Raw genomic sequence first — 23,754 nt, forward strand, 5'->3', positions numbered from 1 at the left:
TGCTTTCAACCTTTCTCAACTCCCTGACAAAATACAGACAGAGGAAAAAACAAACCAAAGCAAACAAAACCAGAAAACAAAAACCCAGCTCGTTTCATCTAGTCATTCTTATATCTGTTATAAAGCGAAGCAGCAAAGTTATTTCTCATTCATATCTGTACCCACCTAAGTTTCCTGAAAATGAAGTCCCAGTAAGAATTCCCTTTTCCTTTTACTCTGAGGAATGTGGGGTGTGCAGAGACATTGGCTTCGGTGATTCCTGAACTGGAGTGCAGTGGGGATTCTCAGAGTATTCTGGAAAACCTTTTTCTCCCCTCTCATTAGAGGGCACAATGCAATATCTTAGAAAGTTTGTGGTTTAGAATCTCTGAACATTTAGGCAGGGATGTGGCTGGGATAATGCCAGGGACACATATGTAGGTGGCTTTTAGGTCCAATCACAACAGGAACTTTAAACTACCTGCTCTGCATAGCTCTGTCACCTGTCATGTCTGTGGGCGGCATGCACACCTGCCCCAGCCAGTTTTTCTCACCGGGAACAAGGAACTTACCCGCTGCACTACTATTGCCTGGCAGCAGAATTACATGCTGCTCGTACACTCATTTTCTAATAAATCTCGCCTTTCCAAGGCCCCTTCCGAAGGAGATAAAAGGGGCACCATGACTCTCAAGTCACCAGTGATGCCACTTCCAGCTCTGGTCAGCATAGTCAAAGCAGAAATCAAAGGCCTTAGTTTGGTGCTGAAATCTAAAACGACAGTGCAAGGAAAATGGATATAAGCATAGCTCCACTGAATTACACTGAGGGCTGAACAACAGATACTGACTTCTCTTCCCTAGCTTAGGATAGTGGGAGGATCACTCGATTTGCAGACACCTTCAGGAAGGTCCACCGAGTACAGCTGGGCAGGCGTCACCCTGCACGAGGGTTCCACATCCACGAAGGTGCCACGGGCATCACGCACATCACAGGTTTTCTCACCTGTCAGACTGGAAGGCGCCTCTTTCTAATTTACACAGACACTGCTTGGTTGCGTGGACTTAATGGATTAAGAAGGGGTAGCAAAGCAACATGCTCAAAAGCAGTTTCTCTGACTGAAAAACCATGATGTCTAAATCAAGCCCAGCCTCCTTCTTTTTCTGTTGCATTAATGAAGGACAGGTTGATTCATGTTGCACCTAAGCAGCAGCTGTGATCGTTTTGTTTACGCCTTAAATTCAAAGCTGAGGGCAGCTCCTGACACATCACGGACACACAATAAGTATTTGTTATGAGCATGAACTGATGGAAGTTCTCTAGGCAAAATTAATCCTGCAGTTTGCTTGCCTTCTGCCCTTGGCTGTTTTCTCATTACCTTCATAATATTAATTATGAATCACGACTGTGTTTTGGCTGAGGGTGTGACATGAAGGATTGAATAAGCAGTTCCACCATAAAGAAGGTTCTAGATGGAGAGTTAAATAAATGGCTAAAACTTCCTGCTCCCAGGTAGCTCACACATTTCATTAAGAACCATCTGGTCAACAGGACTACATTTCTCGGTGAGGATCTGAGATTTCAGATTATCCCTAAACAACTGTTTATTACTAGATATTCAGATCTTGCAGCCTGCCTCCTTTTTTTTTCTTTAAAGGTTAGAGTTTCTTAAACTTTTTCATCTCAGAACGCTTTATATTCTTAAAAATTACTGAGACTCCTAAATAGCTTTTGCCTGTGTGGGTTATACCTAACTATATTTATTGTATTAGAAATTAAAGTGGAAAAGTTTTTAAAACTCAAGAGTACACAGACTCATTAGCTGTCAGAGTGACGGCATCATCACACCCCCCGACGCTGCTGAGTGGATGAGAGTGATTGAGGCAAACAGCACAGCAGGATTTGGGGAGCCAGCCGACAGGAGGGCACGCAGGAGTCCCTGCCTCCTGGTAATCATGCCCCGTGCAGGTCTCCCCCATTGAGAGAGGGCTGCTCAGTGCCACAACGAAGGTGGAGAAATTGACGGGGCGGGCTCTGAGGTCAAGTCCTCAAGGGCTGTGCTGCTTTTGCCTGGGCTTTTGGGTCACTCACCCTGGGGCACGAGCTGCTGTGCCGAGGCCCCCAGGCAGTCTTCTGCAGGGGTCATGGGTAAGGAGCCGAGGTCGTCTGCCTGCCCTTGGACACTGCCTGCCCATGGCCAGAACCCAACTGCCCATGGCCAGAACCCAACTGCCCACAGCCAGACCTGCCTGTCCATGCCTGGACCCACCTGCCCACGCCTGGACTCACCCGCCAGCTGTGGGAGGGGCCCCTTGCTAGTGGCTCCCCCAACCCTGGGCAAGCCTTCGGATGCGGCAGCCCCGTGAGAAGCCTGAGGCTGAGCTGTGTGCAGAACTGGGCCTGGACCCTGGCCTGTGGCCCATGGGGCCCACGCGTGCTGGCTGTGCTAAGCTGCTGCGCCGTGCAGCCGTGGACGAACACCAGGCCTTATTGTGACAACAGCGCTCATCGCACAGGCCCCTGGAAAGTGTCTGGGGACCCTCAAGTGTTTCTGTGCCGCTCTCTGGGGATCTTGGAGAAAATACAAAACTGCTCCATTTCCTCCACCCGTCGTGTAACTGAGGACACAATTCCACCCCAGCTGCTAGGGCAGAAGCTCACAGAATGTCAACGCACTTGCAGAGAAAATGAAAAGTTATACACTCTACGTGGATCACCAACTAACAGGGACTTTCTCCTTGGGAGTAAAAAGGCATTACCTTTGAATATGGAGCAAGAAGAGAACATTTCTGTAACTGTGTCTATTAATACATACTAATGGCCAACATTTATATAACATTGAATATGTGCCAGACCCCATGCTAAGTATTTTATTCACTATGCCCTATGAAATAGGGACATAATTATATTATATCTATTACAGATGAGGAAACAAAGGCACAGAGAGGTTAAGTAATTTGCCTGAGATCACACAGCTAATAAAGCAGTGGAGCTGGGTCTTGGAGCCAGGGGTCTAGACACCACAGTTGATGTCATTAGCCACTGATGGTACCTTACCTGCTATTCTGTCTTCATAACATTTGGCAAGATGTAACCAGGGCAGAATTTAAGCCAAGGGGATAAATATTTGAGGATGAGCAATTTAGGACACTTGGCTCAGGCTGAGGCTCAACTTGACCTGAGTTTCTTATTCCACCAAGAGCACTAAGTCACAAACCAAGGCAGCAAAAAACAGATCCCTGCCTGGGGTTCCTGTAAAGCCAGGTGCCATGGGCATCTGCTGGGTTTTGCTTGCCAAGTCTCCTGCTGGTCCTTTCCCTATCGCCCTCCTGTTCTCTGGACCTGTCCTCATTCTGGAGGCACACACACCATGCTTGGCCAGTTATACTCAGTGTGACTGCTTCAGCAATGGGTCTCACAAGCCAGATCAAGTGCAATGAGGTCTATTACTTTTACTGGAATTCTTGGGAAAGAGGCAGCATTTCTATAGGGGATGCTAAATTGCTTGGCTATAAGCCTGGAGCTACCTCTGGGGAGCTGTGTCTGAGATGGAAGCCTGCAGACAGACAGACCTGAGAAAAGAGACACAAGGCTGCCCATGTTGCATGAGTACTTGGATCCAGCTGTGCCTGAAGGCACTAAACTTTTCAGTTATATCATCTAACCAGTTCTCCACTAGGATTAAAGCAGTCATGTTAGGCTTTTGCCACAAACTCCAAAATTGTGCTGATAAGGCACAAAGAATTCTGAAAACTTCCAAGATTTTGTTATGCCTTGTTTCGTTTTTTTGGGTTTCACATACCAGAACTCACACAATCCAAAAACAAATGCAGCTTCATTATTGAAGAGTGTCTTATAGAGAGATGAACAGACGAAGAGGGGTGAAGCGAGAGCCTGTGGCAGCAGGGCTGGGGCAGAATCTGCATCTTCATTTCCAATTCAGTCACCTTCGCCACTAGAGACACTCTGGGTTACAGGTCTGTCCAGTGCAGTGGCCACTAGCCATGCTGGCTGTTAAAACACTGTTAATCTAAATTAAAAACTCCTCAGCTGACCATCAGGAGATAGAAATAGGGTAAATATTGGGTAATTGGAGCTGAAGAGACCCAGATTGTGCAACAGGACTGATTGTAAAAATTCAGAAATGGATAGCACAAAACTACCTAACTGTAATACAATAATGTTAGTACGCTGAATGAAGCTGAATGTGAGAATGATAGAGGCAGGAGAGCTGGGGACACAAATGAAATCGGAAGGAAAGATAGACGATAAAGACTGAGATGGTATAATCTAGGAATGCCTAGAGTGCACAATGATAGTGACTAAATGTAGAAATTAAAAAATGTTTTTGCATGAGGAAGAACAAAGGAATGTCATTACTGTAGGGTGTTGGAAATAGATGGTAATTCGTATTTTAAAACTTTAACTTATGTGTAAGACTAAAGCAAAAAACATTTATTTGGTACAAAGTTTATAATTTGACTAGTGCATTTCCTAATATAACTTATGTGGACAGTTTAATTGAACACCATAAGTACATGGAACCTTGAGCAGGGCATGAGAGTTTGCAGGTTTGTCCAGAGTGATGCCCCCATAAATCCCAGAGTGATTTGAACACTGAATAAAAAAGTTTTTGCAAAGTTCCCTTGGGGGAATGGTGAGAAAGGGGGAAAATTAAACTTCTCCATGTGAAGAAGTCCTAATTTTCTCACCAGCAGTGGGGACAACCAAAGCAATAGGCTGAACCCCCAATCTTGGGGACTGTTCATATGAAATTAATCCCTTCAAAGGATAGACTAAGCCTATTTAAAATTAGGCCTAAGAGTTACCCCCAGGGAATCTCTTTTGTTGCTCAGATGTGGCCCCTCTCTCTCAGCCAACACGACAAGCAAACTCACTGCCATGACTCCCAGGGGTGTGTCACTTCCTGGCAACATGGGACAGAAATCCTAGAATGAGCTGGGACTCAGCAACAAGGGATTGAGAAAACTTTCTCAACCAAAAGGGGGAAGAGAGAAATGAGACAAAATAAAGTGTCAACAGCTGAGAGATTTCAAATAGAGTCGAGAGGTTATCTTGGAGGTTATTCTTATGCATTAAATAGATATCAGTTTTTTAGTTAAGGTTTATTGGAGAGGCTGGAGGAAAATGTCCCAGTAGCCTTGTTTCTTGAAGATGATTGTATAATGGATACAGCTTTTGCAATGTGACTGTGTGATTGTGAAAACCTTATCTGATGCTCCTTTTATCTACGGTATGGACAGATGAGTAAAACATAGGGATTACAAATAAATAAATAATAGGGGGAACAAATGTTAAAATAAATTTAGTAGATTGAAATGCTAGTGATCAGTGAAAGGGAGTGATAAGGGGTATAGAAAAAATATAGGGGAAACAAAGGCTGAAATATATTGGGTAGATGGAGATCAATGAGAGGGAAGGGTAAGGGGTATGGTTTGTATGAGTTTTTTTTTCTTTTCTCCTTTTATTTCTTTTTCTGAACTGATGCAGGGTGATGAATACTATGTGATGATATTGTGAGTTACTGATTATATACCAAGAATGGAATGATCATATGGTAAGAATGTTCATGTTTGTATGTTGTTATGTTTAAAAAATAAAAATTAAAAAAACAAAAACTCCTCAACTGCGCTAGCCTAATTCATATGCCCAACAGCATGTGTGTCTAGTTCTGTTCTAGTTTGTTAGCTGCCGGAATGCAACACACCAGAGACGGATTGGCTTTTAATAAAAGGGGATTTATTTTGTTGGTTCTTCAGAGGAAAGGCAGCTAACTTTCCACTGAGGTTCTTTCTTACGTGGAAGGCACAAGATGGTCTCTGCTGGTCTTCTCTCCAGGCCCCCGGGTTCCAGCAACTTTCCCCAGGGTGACTTCTTTCTGCATCACCAAAGGCCTTGGCTGAGCTGCTAGTGCTGAGATGAGGAATGCCGAGCTGCTTAGGCTGTGCTACGTTGCGTTCTCTCATTTAAGCACCAGCCAATTAAGTGCAACGTCACTCATTGCAGCAGACACGCCTCCTAGCCGACTGCAGATGTAATTAGCAACAAATGAGGTTCACGTACCATTGGCTTATGTCCGCAGCAACAAGACTAGGTATGCTCACCTGGCCAAGTTGACAACTGAATCTAACTAACACAAGTTCCATATCACACAGCACAAAGAGAGAATAGCAGGTAGAAAGTTCCACTGGCATGCGCTGTTTTATAAGTTCCTAAACAGAAGTCTTTCCTCCCTAGACTATAATTGATATTATATAATATTTATAAATATGTAAGAGGCGCACACATGATTACAGAGTCATTATTTCAATGCAAATATTTACTGCCCGTCAACTAGATGCCAAGCACGGCTCTAGAAGCTGGGACTCAGCAACCATCAAGCTGAAGTACCTGCCAACATGGAGAGGAGATTCCAGAGAGGGAGACGGGCATCCCACAGATCACCAAACACACGCCCGAGGCCACGCCTGGTGGAGACAGGGCTAAATGAGGATGTGAGGCAGGGTGAGGGGTGGGGTCCGAGGTTGCTATTTTAGGTAGGGTGCTTGGAGCGAGTTCAGAAGAAACCCTCATAGGATACGTCCCAGTGCTCACGACTGGTACCTGGGGACGCGGGCAGCTTTGGAATCAGGGTCTCTGCAGATAATAGCAAGGTAATATGAGGTCAGCCTGGATTAGGCTGGGCTGGACCCCCATGCCTGGTGTCCTAAGAAGAGAGAGGAGAGGGAGATGTGGACACAGGGACACCCAGGGAAGAAGGCAATGGGACTGGAGGGAGCAGCTGTGTGACAAGGCACACCGGGGGCCCCGGGAGCTGGAAGATGCTGGCAGGTCCCACCCCAGAGCCTCGGCACCATGAAACCCCGACGCCCCCACCACAGGGGCCCAGGAGAGATGACACCTCTGCTCTTTCAGGCCACCTCTGTTCTCTAAGACCACTGAGTTTACAGCAATTTGTTCCTGGAGTCCCTGGAAACTAGTACAGTGGTGGAGGCAGCCCCAGGAGGGCCTCTGTGCAGACACTGGAGTGCATGTGCTGGTGGTATAATGGGTTTGGGGACTGGTCGGGAGCACCCCCCCCCCACCTACACTGAGGGCTGCTAAGGGCCGCTCAGGTCAGAGAGCCACCAGGAGGGACCGCCCACGTCCCCATCTTAGCCCACACAACCTGCCTTTCTTTTTTTCTGCATGGGCAGGCACCGGGAATTGAACCCAGAAACCCAGCATGGCAGGTGAGAACTCGGCCTGCCAAGCCACCGTGGCCTGCCCCACAACCTGCTCTTAAACTTTGACTCTAACCAAGGGGGAACAAGTGTTCTGCGCAGAACCTGAGCTCTATTCACATTTGAAAAGTGAATGGACAATGCAGCCACACCAGTCCAAATGCACAAAATATTTGTAAGGGAGACTGAGGCGACTGCAGAGAAGCCCTCATGTTCACACAAACCCAGATTCTCCATTTTTTCATCCAAAATACTTCCTTTCCCCCTCGGCCCCATGTGACAATGACAGAATGAATTAGAAATTCACTTACAGATTGATGCTCAAACATGTGCAAATGATGGCATAATTAGGGGACCGGAGAATAAAGGCTAACAATTTGTAATGGCCCTTGCAACCCCAATCATATAACAAAGAATAATAATAATTTATCTTCCTTAAGGCTGGGTTAATTTAGCCAGTAAGTATTTACAGAGCAATGTCCGCTTGTCAGGAACTGTGCTGAGTGCCGGTGATCGAATGCTGAGACAGACAAGAGTCACTGAGCTCAAGGAGCTTATTGTTGGGTGGGGAAGACAGATATGGTGGCCATTCCTTCATTCAGCAACTCCATATGAAGCACCCACTGTGTGCCAGGCATTGTTCTAGATGAAGTTATAACGATCCCTTCCCTCACAGAGCTGATAAACAAGCAGAGAATTCAGACTATGCGTGTATAAGTACATATGCAATTTTCTGTTAGGTAATACTATGTGGTGAGAGAGAAAGCCAAGCCAGGCAGGGTAGAGGGAGCGGCTGGGCTGAGATTTTAGGTAAGATGGTTGAGGACTAAAGACATGCCATTTGGACAGAGACCGAAGGAGGTGAGGGAGAAAGCACTGGCTGGGACCTGCGAAGTGGCTCCAGGCAGAGGGAACAGCGGTGCAAAGGCCGTGGGGCTGGAATAAGTGAGAAGGCACACAGGCACAGAGCTGAGATCAGAGTGTAGTAGAGGGCAGACACCCTGGGCATCTGGGCTGGGGAACGGGGTGCCAGGCTGAAGAGAGAGGCAGGGAGACCAATCAAGAGGCAAGTAAAAAAGCCAGGTGTGAAATAATAGTGGCTTGCATGTGGCTGGAGGCAGTGAAGGTGGTGAGATGCAGCACATCTGAGATACATTTTGAGTGAAAACCACAACAATGAATGCGAGGTAAGATACCATCACTGAACCCGAACCCTCACCCCAATCCTAATCTTAACTCTCACTCTACCCTAACACTAACTCTCACATTAACCCTAACCCTAAGCCTGACCTTAACTGTAACTCTAACTCTAACCCTCACCCTCACCCTAAAGTACTCCTAACTAACCCTAACCTCCCTTCTCTCTGCAGACTAGGGTGGAGGGGCCACAGCCTTACCTCTCTAAGGCTGCAGTGCTTCACCTCCTTTCGGGCCATGACCTCTCTGTGGGCTGGGAAGTCCATGGACCCAGAGTTCTCAAATGCACACAATGAAGCAGAGGCTTTATGGTGGATACCAGACATTATGCATTTATGAAAACCCACACACTGTACACCACAAAGAGGGAACCCCAGTAAACTATGGACTGTAGTTAATAAAAACGCATCAATATTGGTTCATCACTTGGAACAAATGTATCGTGCTAATGCAAGATGTTAACAATAGGGAAAAACCCTCTGTGTGTGTGTGTGGGGGGGGGGTGTATTGCGTATGGGGAACTGCCGGTTTGAAGCTGTTGTGTACCCTAGAAAAGCCATGTCCTTTTTCCTGATCTAGTCTTATGGGGGTAGCTGCTTCTTTTAATCCTGATTCAATGCTGTTGGGTGGAAATTTGACACGATTGTTTGCATAGAGATGTGGCACACCCAGTTGTGGGGAGGACCTTTTGGTTAAATGGAAATGTGACTTTGCCCATTCAAGGTGGTCTTGATTAGTTCACCAGAGTCCTTTAAAAGAGGAAACATTTTGGAGAAAGCTCAGAGCCGACAGAGACGCAGACCTCTGGAGAGGCCTGGCATGCCAACAGAGAGAGCAGATGCCGAGGCATGGGCATTTGGAGATGCAGAGCTCAGCAGACATTGCCACGTGCCTTCCCATGAGATGCTAAACAAGCCAGAACCCAGAGTTGTCTCCTGGAGGAGCTAAATGAAGGCCCACAGATGCTAAGAGAGAAACCACTGGCATCAGAAGCTGGAAGCAACAAAACTGGGAATAAGGACCAGCAGATGCCAGCCATGAGCCTTACCATGTGACAGACATTGGCCTTTATTGAGTCAGGTATCTTTTCCTGGATGCCTTAGTTTGGACATTTATATGGTCTCAGAACTGTAAACTCGTAACTTAATAAATTCCCTTTTTAAAAGCTGTTCCATTTCTGGTATATTGCATTCTGGCAACATTCAGAAAATTAAAACAGGAACCCTCTGTACTTTCAGTACAATTTTTCTGGAAACTTAAAATTGCTCTAAAAATTGAAATCTACTAAAATTTTTAAAAAACATAGGCTTACAAAAGAAACCACATATACTAAAATGTAAATATTAAATTATTCTGAAAAGCCAATTTTACTTATAGAAGTACGTCTGATTCCTTGCTAGATCCTAAGTGGTAAGGCCTAAGGCTGGGGGAGAAGCTTGCAGTGGAGAGCACACATGGTATTGCAGGATATTGTAACAACTGTAAAACGGAATGAAAACACGTGAGGGTTGTTCCGTGGAGCCTGACATCATTTTGGGGTTGGTGTCCTATGTGCACAGGGGTTGGAAGCACTCAGTTTCTGTCTGAGGTTGGTCCACGTGGAGATGGCATTTTTTTCCCACTAGACTTTGTGGATCTGTCTCCATTATCTGTGATGCATGAAGGACCCCTGCAGGGGTTCTGAAGCACTTGTATTTCGTGGACTTCTGTGGGCACAGATGCAGTGTGCCCTCCCCACCCCACCACCTGCTTCTCTCCGTACATTCCAGTTGTACAGCTGGGCGGCTGTCACCTACAGGAAGGACATTTGCAGGTGACTTCAAGCGGATGGGGCCAGGTTCCCATGGTGGGGGGGTGGGGCAGGCATTTCCCCAGGTGGACTCATCCCCACACGGGACGGGTCTAACAGCACATGGACAGACATTTCTGCTTCCATGGTCCTGTATTCACCTTAAGTAAACTGCCTTTAATGCCGAATGAGGTTTTTTGAACATAAATTGATGTTTAACATGAAGCTATTTAAAGAAAAATAGCTGGCATTTCCTGAAGGCAAGGCAAGAGGTCCTGGGTGCATTTAATCCTAACACTCCTTTAGGTTGGGCATTATTTTCATTCCTGTTTTACAGCTGAGGAAACTGAGGCACAGAGAGGTTAAGCCACTGTCCCAAGGTCACACAGAGAGTAAGAGGGAGGGCCAGGGTCCTGAGGCTGAGCTCTCAATCCCCATACTAGTCTCTATTTAGAGAAAAATGTTGAGTAAATGGAGAATCAGTAGTGGAAAGCGAGACACAGGGTGAAAAGGGCTGATGGGGAGATGAGCTGCAGTGTGGGGTCTTGCCCGGGCTGCCCAATTCTATGCCATGGGCCCTGACTGACCCAGAGGGTGAGAAAGAAGAAAAAGCAGGAAGACCCGAAGGACCTTCCTGCCAGTTTCCCTAATTCAGAGTTGCTCTTTTTATGCTGAGATGATAGACGACTTTTTCTTTTCCTTTGTTTATCTATGTTTTCATCTCTGATTGCCAATAAAAGTATACCATCTTCAAAATAAAAGTGCAGTTTTTAATTTCCAAGTAAATAAAACAACAGAAAGTTAAAACTTGGAAGAGACCTGAGCCATCACCAATTTAACTCCTTCCTCTTGCTGACGCGAAACCGAAGCTCAGCTAAGGATGATAAGGAGAAGGCAAAGGACAGCACCCATACCCAGCCCCGCCGCGCATGCTCTGGGTGGCAGGCAGAGGGGAAGGTAACTGCCGATCGGATAATTAATCACGAATCCTGCACACATATGTACCAAGTCAAAACAGCTTCATATGTATCACAGACTTGCTTTTCACACAGAAACGTGCCGGTTAATTGGAGGGATAGGCCACTTTAAACTTAATCTCAGAGTAAATTTGCAGCTGCAACAGGAAACATATATTCTGCCCATGTAGTTATTTTTCAACCAAGCTAACATTTTTCAACTGTCCTGGAGCTTCAAAGTCATCCGTAAAATACTCTTAGAGAATTATGAATGTAAAACGCTAGAGTTGGAAAGGAGCACTGGGGAGTGGGGTAGGATGTTTTGAAAAACAGTAAACATTATTTTTTCATCCTCTCTCTAAAAGCCATATGCTCCCATCCTTGGAGAGGAAGATCTCCCTTGAATTCGCAGGGTACCTGCCTTTGCCCTTCTTGAGCAGAAGATGCTGCCAAGGCGTGTCCCTGCGGATGCCCGGGCAGGGAGAAGACACCACCCTGCGAGGCTGGGGCGCGGGGCCAGGGGCTTTCCCCCAGGAAAGGTGGGCTAAATACACTTTTCCTTCTGCTCTAGCAGAGGCTGGGAAGCTTTTAATGCATAGGACTGTCACCCAATCCGTCTCCCACGCCTGGGTGTGAGGTCAGCAGGTGCAGGGCAGGCGGATACCAAACCACACAGGCCGCGGGGTGCGGAGGTCAGGCACGGGCCTGGTAGACTCAAAGAGCCCCTATGCTCTCCTGTCCCTTCCGATTGCCCAGGAAGCAAGGGCAGTGGCCCTGGAAAGGCTCTGGGTGTGTCTCGGGGATGGTCAGGGCGTATTCTCAGGAAGCGCCTAGAAGAAGCTCACAGCATTCATCCCTGGTTGCCATGCAGCTTCAGGCTGGGCTCGGGTGGCCCAGTCCACAGGTTTGATGCAGGTAGGGCCACCAAGGAGAGAGCAGGGAGGGGCAGTGCCCAGATTTAATCCCAGAAGGGCCTTAGTGTGATGGAAGGCTGTCAGGGTGGCAGAGCCCGAGAGGGTTAGAGTTAGGGTAAATAATAATTATAAGAATAACTGCACAGTAAGTGAGCTATAGAGCACCTGGATGCTCACTGCCCCTGTGACTTGTCTATGCTTTAGCTTTTAACCCACCTTTACAGCTTGCAGCCTGCCTTCAGAGCTCATTGGTGGATGATCTCAGTCAGCCCAGGGAAGGAGGGTGGGAGCTGCTCTCCTCAAGCACAGAGAGGGAACAGGAAGTTGGCGGAGCCTACAGTCCTTTCAGATCAGGACTGCCCCACCCTGGCTATATACTGGAACCACCAGGGACCATTTAAAACTTACTGGTTCCCACCTCTTCCTCCAGCAGTGTTCACTTAATTTCTCTGGGGTGTGGTCCAAACAATGGTAATTTCTAAAGTCTTCCTAGATGATGCAGATCTACAGCCAAGGCTGAGAAATACACTTTTCCTTCTGCTCCAGCAGAGGCTGGGAAGCTTTTAATGCATAGGACTAGATGGTAGATATTTCAGGCTTTGTGGGCTGCATGGTCTCAGTCACCACTACTGTACTCTGCCACTGTATGTGAGTACAACTTTACATAGAAAAATAAGTCGTGGCTGGATTTGGGGCTTACTTGTTGCTGCAGCATGGCCTAATTTATCCTAACTAATACACCTAGTGCATAAAGTTTCCCTATAAAAAAGAAATAAAGCAACAAAAAGAGAACTGGAGTCAACTTAAAAGAAAGAAGAGTAAGTAAATAATAAACTATGGCAACTACGCTGAAGGTGACATGAGAATAACTGATGCTGAGGAAGCTGTGCTAGTGAGATGTAGCCACTTCCAAACTGGAGAAATGTGGGACTCACAATGGAATTATGCCCATTAAGCAACCACAAGAATCACCTGGGGGAGAACAGGCAGAACGCAATGACACAGCTCACCACACATGCACAACCGCACAGTCTCACCATGGCCAAGGGGACGATGCCAACCAGGTCCTTCTGGCTGACGAAGATCTCGGACACGGCAATGTCCGTGGTCCCTCTCCGTGGGTACTCCACCTGCCACGTGATGGGCTGCGTCCCTGAGAGGCTGCTGAAGCTTGCTATTTCAAAGTTCATCTGCACAACCTCGTTGAATGAACTGTTGTTTCTGGAAGGGAGCAAAATAAAAGAGCTTTAAGCTAATATTTAGTAGAGCCCTCCTGTCCCCTTGCCTCGCCTTCTGCAACTGCATCAGAATATCAGGACAAAAAACACCTTTCAGGGACACCTCCATGACTTGGGAGAGCCCCTGGGGTACGGCGCCATCCACGAGTTAGGGGCCTTGGCTCCTGGGGTACGGCGCCACCCATGCGTTAGGGGCCTTGGCTCCTGGGGTACGGCGCCACCCACTAGTTAGGGACCTTGACATTTATGGGGTGTGGCGCCACCCACGAGTTAGGGGCCTTGGCTCCTGGGGTACGGCGCCACCCACGAGTTAGGGGCCTTGGGCTATGGCCTGTTCGTGAGTTAAAGGTCTGGGTAAAGACCCAAAGCCTCAAGCATTAATCAGCACATGTACTGATGAGTCTTTGAATTTTTTTGTTTGTTTTTTAGGTTATATACATGATGCCTGTTTATTCTTAAGTATTTCATGGTGTGCTTTTAAGAACAAGGACAGACTCTTACATAATCACCAGATGGTTGTCAAATTCAGGAAATTTAACACTGAAACAAGACTATTATCTAAACTACCATCAATATTCAAACTTCACCAATGCAATAATATCCTTCAGAGATATTCTCTGATACCCCCAAACCCCACTCTGCATCTACAACTTTGATGGTTTTTTTATCTGCTCTTCTGACAATGAGCTAACTCAGCTTGCTCGTCCTTGCCGTGTGACCCCCTTTAAGTTCAATTGCATGGGGGTGGAGGATGCTATGGGATGGAGCACTCATTATTAATTTCAACCCATCTTGCTTGCCTTCCCGGGCACCTACAACCTCAGGGAACCCTGCAGTTAGAGGCTGCTCGAAGCAGAGTTTCCACGAGTCAAAGCCACTCGCCTGAGACGTGGTTGCAGCAAGGGTTGGTCAGCAACAAGGCGACGGGGTGGGGGCCCAGCGGGAAGCCAGGTGGATTCGGCTCTGCAGGGAAGCTGCAGTGTGTCCCTGGCACCCGCCCCCTTGGATCGAGTACCCAGTGGAGGGCTAAGGTGCTTTCACTCCCTTGTTAGAACTGGGCCTGCCTGTAGCGGTAGAAATTCACCTTGACGGCTCTCCTAGAGAGTTCTCTAACTGTTTTGCATCGTTTAAAGCAATCTCCTCTGTTTAGGGGGACTGGAAGGACTCTGTTATCAGCCACTAAGAATTCTGACCAATGAGGAAAGGTCACAAATTTGTATTAGCAAGCTCACCCAAGATATTCCAATACAACCCAGGTCCAGAAAGGCGGCAGAGACAACGCATGTAACATCTCTCCGTTTCTGATCCAATACTTTGTACAGCATTCTCTCTCAAGAGTGTGTGGCCACATGTGAAATTACAAGGCATCAATGAGAGTTTCTCTAGGACAGGGGTCAGCAAACTGTGGCACATGAGCCAAATCCAGCCTTCTGGTGTTTTGTAAATAAAGCTTTATTGGTGCACAGCCTTGCACATTTGTTTGCACACTGTGGGCTGCTTTCACATTATAAAGGGCGAGTTGGGTACTCGAGACAGGGACTACACGGACAAGGCATGAAGTACTTACCATCTGGTCCCTCATCAAAACAGTTTCCCAACTCTTCCTCTAGGAGGTCAGAGGAGAGGAACTAGAAACCACCCCCAAGAGCTGTTGTAGAATTATTATTGGTGGAAACAGGAAGGCATAGCACTGTGTTTGTTGGGCAGGCAAAGTCCACCCAAAGGACTCTTGAAATAGGTGGTCAATAGAGGCCAATATTTCAGGCTAGCATCTCCTGTAAAGAGATGCTGGTGGAAAGCTCACTGCAAACTCTATGGTATTACTTTAGGGCTCTGTCCTGGTTTGAAAGGATGTATGTCCCCTAGAAAAGCCATGTTTTAATCAAAATCCCATTTCATAAAGGGAGAGTAATCCCTATTCAATACCGTATGTTTGAAACTGTAATCAGATCATCTCCCTGGATGATGTAATTTAATCGAGAGTGGCTGTTAAACTGGATTAGATGATGACATGTCTCCACCCATTTGGGTGGGTCTTGATTAGATTCTGGAGTCTTATAAAAGAGGAAACATTTTGGAGAATGAAGGAGATTCAGAAAGAGCAGGGCAGAATAACATAGCCATGAGAAGCAGAGTCTGCCAGCCAATGACCTTTGGAGATGAAGAAGGAAAATGCCTCCCAGTGAGCTTCTTGAAACAGGAAGCCAGGAGAAGAAGCTAGCAAATGACACTGTGTTCACCATGTGCCTTTCCAGATGAGACAGAAACTCTGAATGTGCTCGCCACATGCCTTCTCACTTGAAGAGAAACCCTGAACTTCACTGGCCTTCTTGAACCAAGGTATCTTTCCCTGGATGCCTTAGATTGGTCATTTCTATAGACTTGTTTTAATTGGGACATTTTCTCAGACTTAGAACTGTAAACTAGCAACTTATTAAATTCCCCCTTTTAAAAGCCATTCTGTTTCTGGTATACTGCATTCCAGCAGCTAGCAAACTAGAAGAGGCTCTGTTCATCATCTTTTCAGATGAACTGAAGCAGCTTTTCCACAGCATGAGAAACACCTGACATGCCTTAAAGCCAACACCCAAGTTGTGCTGGTACCAATGGGAAGACTGGGGGAGAAACCTTCCCCTTGCTGAAGGTGTGACTCAGGTAAGAGCCCACCTGCTCAATGCCTAGGGTTTGCTCAACAACTGGAACCTAACTCTCCACACCACTGCCCTCAGTCCTACTTGGTGGCTGTGGCAGGAATTCCCGGGATGGTTGTCGCATCAACCAAAGCATCTGGACTTGTGAAACTCCTCTAGGCTCTGTGGGCAGAAAGGAGCATCCAGAGAATTGTGATGTATGAGATGTTGGGGTCCCCATGGTGGGGGGGTTTGAGGAATAAATCCAGGCTCTGGAACATCAAGCCATGGGTCATCAAGCCGAGCACCTGATGTGGCCACAGCCCAACTGTGCAGAGACTCCTCAGCTCCCCAGAGGAATGCTGTAGAGTTGCAAGGAGTTTTCGGCTAACATCTGTCTTCATTCTCTTCTGAAATTGTTTTTTGGACCTCGTGACAACTCACAAGTGCTCTCTGAGACTCCGTTTCATCATCTAAAGATTGAAACGTAATGGCATTCCATTGCACAGGACAGGGGCCTGCACGTGGAAAAGGCCAGCACAACTTCTCCCGCCCCAGCTGTGCTCCCTTCCCCTGCAATTAGGCCACCATGGGTGCTAAAGATGGGATGATACTGTGTGACGGAAAAGAGGAGCGGCATTCGTCCTTCTGGCTTTGAAGGGCATCTCGCTATACAGCCTCAGTGGACAATGGGCTTGCCTTCCTAAGGTATACCTCTCCAGTGAATTTAAAAAAGAAAGAACTTGCTTTGCTCATGGAGTATCCACCATATGTCAGGCACCAGGCCTGGTGCTGGACCCGGTTCACGCTCCTCCGGTCCTGGCAAACCCCTGTGGTGAGGGTGAGTTCCCCGAGGGGCACCGAGGTCCCAAGGGCCCTGGCCCCCTGCAGAGACTCCCCTCGGCCTCTCCTCCAGGCAGTGCTTTGGAGCTGCTCAGTGTCAATCCATGGAAGGGCACAGGTGGCCTAGCTAGTGTCCTCTGGGAGCCGCCACAGCCCCTCACTCCGACTCCCTCTCCTGCGAGCCAACAAAACTTCATTTTGGTTTCAGAGGAGAAAAAAAGGACATTTCACAATTCGACGAACAGTTTAGCTTTCCATGGCGCGTTGCAGAATCCTGGGTCCAAGGGACATCAATCAGGCCAAGGCACCCACTGGGTCGGAGGGCCACGGGCCTGCTGAGAGCCTTCACATCAGCTCTGCAGGAGCTGGGTATCTCAGACGGCGAGAAGAAACTTCTCCGTGTCCACTGGGACCTCGGGCATGTGTGTGGGAAGGAAGGGCAGACAAGTCTCACTCTGCAGAGAAGCGGTCCTGGGGCAGAGTAGGGGGCTCAGCGTGACCATTCCAGCCCAGGACTAGGGTGTCCTCAGTGGAGATGTGCCCTGCTGGGCCGTGTCCTCACTCGTGCTGCTGAACCGCTGCCCATCTCCCCTCTGCCCCCACACCACTTTTTCTTTTTCACGTCTCTAAGAACTGCATAATGTGAGATAGACAAAGTGAATCTAATTAAGGCATGGTTCAAAATTTGAGACTTTTTTGCAGACACATGGACAAGGCTGTGTGGTGCTGTATTCCTGCTCTGATAGCCAAGGGAAAGGTAGACCAGTGGGGCCGAGAAGGAAAGACTCTTCCAGAGAAGCTGGGGATTTAGAGTTTTCTATGAAATTTCTTCACTTTTTTTTTTTTTTTTTTTTGCATTGGCAGGCACTAGGAATAGAACCCAGGTCTCTGGCATGGCAGGCAAGAACTCTGCCTGCTGAGCCACTGTGGCCCGCCCAAATACCTTCACGTTTAAGTAGAGGAACCTCATCCATTTCAACATGATGTGCTTCAAACAAAATCACTGCTGGGCCGCACAACAGCCCTCTCCAGCAGGTCTACATCCTGTAAGAAGCATCTCCTAGGCCTGCCATGACTCGGAGGTGCAAATTGTCTTACAGAAACCATGGTCTCCAGAGCCTTTAGCATTCCCAGCAGGCGTGGTGGCAGTGGCCATGGGGCTAGAACTGACACTTAGGCCCCCTCCCCCCAACATCCTTTGTTCCATTAAGGGACTCTCCAGTCTGATATGTTTTATACATTGGGCATCCAGGAAGTATTTCAATCAAAGAATGAGGAAGGGAGGGAGGGAGAAAGGGGTTAATCTAGGGGTTAGAAACAAGATTATGGCCCTGGGTCTTAAAGGGAAACGTTAACAAGTATAGCAAATGATACTGTAGGATTTCCAAATGACTTCCTGGATGCAAATCCTGGCTTTGTCAGGTCCTGGCTGGGCCACTTTGGGCAACTCTGTCTCATTCCGAAATTATAACACCTAAAGCACTTAGAACAGAACCTGGCACTAGTGACCACTCAATAAATGTGTTGGGCTTGACAGTGCATTTGTGCACCGTGACACCAACTGCAGGACATGTCACCGAGCTGCGCCAGGAGCTCAGTGAGAGCAAGTCACAGCAGCGAGTCACTGCAAACCAAGATCCGTTCAGATGTGCAGGCAACACACTTAGTCGAGACCTGTGTCTGTCAGACACAATGCCACGTCACGCTGGGAGGTGGAGAAAGAGCAAAGCAGAAATCTGCCTGTGATCAGTGCTCCCCCCGCTCCCCCAACGCTGCTGAGCAGAGTGAAATCTTTTCTAAGCCTTTGCCTCATAGGGCCCAAGACTTTTCCACTACCAGCCTTTATGGAGCTTGCGATATTGCTTAAGTCATAAAGAACGGAATTTAAACACTTAAGTGACTCCGGAGAGGACCCAAGAACTACCACTTGCTAAATCAATACTGTAGATTTATTGCAGTAACTCTTGAAAGAAATTTTCACAATTGGTTTTAATAAAAAGCTCTTACTCAAAGCAAATAAATTTCCCCAATAGTCACGATGAGGTTTGGACCACTGGAAACCCAATTTACCAAACCTCTTAGCTTTTGAACTCTATCTGTGTTAAAAAGCCAAAAGGGCTTTATCTCTCCACGATAGGGTGTGAGGGATTTTAGTCCCCAAATCATCAAAAGCTATTGGCAGCTTAGCGCCTGCAGAAAGGAATGAGACTAACAAAATGAAGAAATCAACCTTATAACAGGGAAGCTTCAGGAGAAGAGAATCACTTGGCCCAGGCTTCGCTTAATTCATTCTATTTCACGAAGGCAGAGGCCACATCGTTCCCTCTGGGCACTGGGACATGCCATCAAAATGCTTCCACCAGCACCCAAAAAGGCTGTATTACAAAGTCCCACCTACCGCAACGTCAACAGCCAAAGCCCTTGGAGTTCTCCGGGAGCTCTCCATGGTGCTGGCCGATGCACAGCAGACAGTGCTCCAAGTTGCAAGCAAAAGACAACACTTTGGCTAGTTTACACAGAAAAGATAATTTAACAAATGTACCAAATTTGCCAGGAAGAACTGAGAAAAAGTGAATAGGTAGGCACAAAGGAGGGTTATATGACTAAAACCTCAGGCCAAACTAGTCTAGAGAGGACAACACTTGATGCTCAAACTAGTTTTCTAGTGCCCTGGTTCTGTGCAGCAGTATTACCTGATTGAAAGCCCTTCAGGGGGGTTTGGACTGGCTGAGCTCATTCCCTAATCCAATCTACCAGTGCTAGGAGAAGAAATCTGGCTTTTTACAGAGAGAGTCAGTCTCCATAAACAAAGGCTATTTGTAATTCCATAAACATTGGAACTGTTTCAGATACCAGGAAGTATGAAGAACAAAAGTGACTGCTGCTGGAGTACTCTTTCACCCCTACCCTCTGTTATGGGTGTACAGGACAGAATTCAGGGAAGGAATGATAGTGAAGGGCTGCAAGACGCAGAGGTCTTTGAAGGTTGCCCTGTTTCCAAACAGGTTTAGATTAGATTATATGTTTGTATTTTTTAAATTTCAATTTCTTTTTCTGGCCACAAACGCCTGACAGTTTGTAGGAGCAGGTAACTGCTTAGAAGCTTGAGGAAAGCGCATACTCTACTGCAAATCATATCGATGTTGATGACATTGCCTCAAAAGAGAAATGCAAATCTTTATGGAAATAACCTGAGACTTCGCATCCTATAAAACAGCGGCTCTCCATACGTACTAGGCATTATAATCACCTGGTGAGATTAAAAAAATACAAAACTATTGATCTCCAGGTCTACCCTATACCAACTGAATGAGAGTCTTAAGAGGTGGCATTTGGGCGTTAGTATTTTAAAGCTCTTTACATGAGTTTAACATGCAGCCATGGAGAGAGTCTTTGCTATACACAAAGAGCTTTTCTTTTTGTGATTACTAAGCTTCGATATTTTTTATCTTCTAGTGTCTATACAGAGAGAACATTGAGAGGGTGTTCAGACCATGGGCTCGGAAATCAGACCCACTTTTGGGTTTGAATCCTGACTTTGTCATTCAGCAGAAGGGTGGCCTTGGTCTAGTTACTTAACCCAGCAGTTGTGGAGACCCAGGCCCAGCCTTCTCCATACTGAGAATAAGTTACTGCACGTAGCTGACTACAATGACCGTGACAGAAGTTAAAGATCATCAGGCCTCTTCGAGGGAGAGGGTGAAGAATGTACAGACTGTGTCACAAACAAGGCATTGAAACTCCTCTCTTTTGATCATTAATAACAACAAATCTCCAGATGCCTGTGTCACGAGACCTTGCAAAACTCTGTTCTCACACTTCTGTTGTAAACCCTTATAAATTGTCCCTTGAACTCCCACGCTTTATGCAACACTGACTTCCATTTCCTGACCAGCCACCATGGGGAAAGGATCTTCTCCTGTTCTACGTCCTAATAAAATTCATGTCTAACTCCATGCCTGATGTGTCTTAGGACTAACCTGACCCAACCCCTCCAAGAGATGGGTTGGAACAATTGGTGAACCAGCCAGGAGACCAAAGAGCTGCCAGCCATGGCAGGTATGAGTCTTGGGAAGGGAGAATCTGTGGGGGAAATCCCAAACTGGCTTCTACTGTCCATGTGGGAGGGGTGGCTGCCATCCTAGATGAAGGGGGACCACCATGAGTGTATGGGGATGCCCTGAAAATTCCAGTGGGGTTGCTGTTTTACAACAGAAAGCAGGACAACTAAATTGGATAAGAAAGGAGACCATCAAATGATGGCAGCCATAGCATGGCCTTTTAGGAGCCTTGTGGATGGCTACAGAAGCAAACAGGTGGCAAAAGCAACAGCCTAGCATCTAGAGGAGGAATTAAAACTAGAAAGAGATACGTGCCTTGCCCAGCTGGACAAGGACTCTCTGACTGATACCTGTACTGGGTGGATGGTTAGTTAGACTCCGGCATGCAGATATGCCCAAGTCAGAACCATTAAGTTGCTTTGGGCTTGGTTCCGGAGGATTTTACTGCTCTGGGATGGGACCCTTAAGCGTGGGGCACACAGACTCCTCCTCACAAGAGGAGAGGGAGGAGGAGTGGGGGATGAGGGGGATGAAGAGCCTCAACAGGTGTGCCTCATAATACAACAGAAATGGAAGACAGCGCAAGATCAACCCCGAGGTTCAGCAACTCTAAGCTCCAGAACAGAAATTACACATCACTATGAGAGTCAAACCACTGCCAAGTTGGGTGACTTGGAGCAGCAGTACAGAGAAAATAACAAGGGAGCCCCTACTCAATTGGCTTCTGAGGTTATGGAACACCAGAAGAGAGGAGGCAGTTCTTTCTGGAGTAGAAATGAGTAAACTGGCATTTATTATTACCACCCACCCTTTACTAGCACCACACTTGTATGTTTTTTTTTTTTAAATCTCAGCTGATGCCCAAACCGCCTCCTTGTTTTGATGATCAGCAGCATAAGGCTGCATGGCCCAATGAAGGGGATGCACCAAACAATAACCCCCACTGGCAAAATATGGAGGAGCTAGAAGATACTTTAAAGGGGATGGGAATGAAACACACCATTTATGCCATGGCTTTTGTAGGTCCTGAAGCTTTTACTGCATACTGCCCCCAACCATTACCCTGGGCCTCTCATCTCTATGCTAAGCCTGCTAATAGGACAGCCAAAATGGAGAGTCAGAAAGTCTGCAGAAAAAGGGGTTGAGTGTAAGGGAAAAAAGGGGGTGAGAGTAAAGGAAAAAAGGGGATGAGAGCAGGGAGAAAAAGGGGTTGGGAATAAGGGAAAAAAGGGAGTGGGAATAAGTGGGAATAAGGGAAAGAAAAGCGGTGGGAGTAAAGGCAATGGCAAAGGCTGCCTGTAAGCATTATGGCCTTAACTGGGAATCCCACAAGCAGATGTGGGCAGCTCTCACCCTGCAGACACAAAGTTAGAGGATAAAGTAAAACCTTTGTATGCAACCATTCCAAAGCATGCCTCTTTACTAGGAGGAATTAGCAGTCCATTATATCATTGTCACTTTGTTTTAAATTTAACTAATGTTTTCTTTAGTATTAACTCAAATAAGGCCAGGTAACCTGCTTTTGCCCTCACTTAGGAAGGAGAACCAAGGATCCCACAGGGCTGTTTACATGACCCCATCATTTGCCAGTGTCATGGCAAAGGATCTAGCTAAGTGGAAAAGAGTATTTCAGCATATTGCTATTGTCACGATAAGCAGTAACTCTCTCTCAGAGTAGAAGAAGCCTCAGGCTCACTGCCAGCTCACCTTGAGAGCCAGGGATGGGCAGTCAATAGCCACAAACTGAAATGCATTGACTGCTCTGTGAAATTCTTGGATGCTGTATGGTAGGGTAGGACAAAAACAACTTATTCTGTAGTAACTGATAAGGTACCATTTCTTCCTCTGGCATATATGCTGAAACAATTAATGGCTTTCTTGAGGTTGCTGGGGTATTGGAAAACCTTTTGTTCCTCACTTAGCCCAAATGCTAAAACCTTTGTATATGCTAATTAGAAAAGGTCATACTTGGAAACGGGAGGACTTCCAACACGCTGCTTTAAAAAGGCAAAAAGGGCAATAGTATGGGCACAAGCACTTGCGAAGGTATAGATTCGAACCTGCCCTGTGAATTTATGTAGCCAAAACTGATATTGGGTTTGGGTGGGGTCTGTGGCAGAGGCTACATTCTAAACAAATGCCCTTTGGCTTTTGGTCACAATTATGGAAAGGGGCAGAACTCAGACACTGGCATCTAGAAAAGCAACTGTGAGTTGCATATAATGCCTGACTGCAAATGGAATGACTGACACAAAGATGCCCAGTCACTTTGAAAGTGGCCATTCTTATGCAGGGGTGGATAACCAACACAGTTTCTAAGCCACACTCTGGCAGTGCTCAACTGAGCACAATGACCAAATGGAAAGCCCACCTGCTGCAGTGCTGCATTTTCAATAGCAGCCTCTGAGTGCAGAAATGCACAAGATTCTCAGACCAGCATCCTTATACAAAACATTCAACAGCTGAAGTCATTGTATCTGAAACAGCTGTTGGAATGTCCAGTATAGAAGGCATAGGTACCATTTCTAAATCTTCTTGGTACACTAGTAAATATTCTAGCGGGCAGCCTCTCACCTGGCCAGCTGTGGCAGTACAAGCCAGTGCTGACACTACATGGACGGGAGACTGGTATAATGCAAAGCAGTCAATGGGCTGCGTTAAGAGCAGTATGGATGGTAACTGTGCATGACCCAGGAGATTCACTAACTATCTATACCAACAGCTGGTATGTTTACAAAGGCCTTACAACCCAGATGACAACCTGGAAGCAGGAACAATGGACTGTCAAAGGTCATCCCCTCTGGGGACAAGAGTTGTGGAAAGATGTCTGGGACACCTGCCAACGGTGAAAGGTAACTGTCATGTTCCTGCCCTCACTCTCAATGCATTACCCAGAATTGGAAGG

General features: G+C 46.8%; 1 protein-coding gene across 1 annotated transcript in view; it reads right to left on the reverse strand.

Moving 5' to 3' along the window:
- TMEM132C (transmembrane protein 132C) overlaps positions 1-23,754 on the reverse strand; it is a 404,239-nt gene that overhangs the window by 60,885 nt on the left and 319,600 nt on the right. The window contains exon 4 of the mRNA XM_077159319.1: positions 13,115-13,298. Coding sequence (XP_077015434.1) covers positions 13,115-13,298 — 184 coding nt within the window. The remainder of the gene's footprint in view (positions 1-13,114; positions 13,299-23,754) is intronic.

The sequence above is a fragment of the Tamandua tetradactyla genome, chromosome 5 (genome assembly GCF_023851605.1).
Source record: "Tamandua tetradactyla isolate mTamTet1 chromosome 5, mTamTet1.pri, whole genome shotgun sequence".
NCBI lineage: Eukaryota > Metazoa > Chordata > Mammalia > Pilosa > Myrmecophagidae > Tamandua > Tamandua tetradactyla.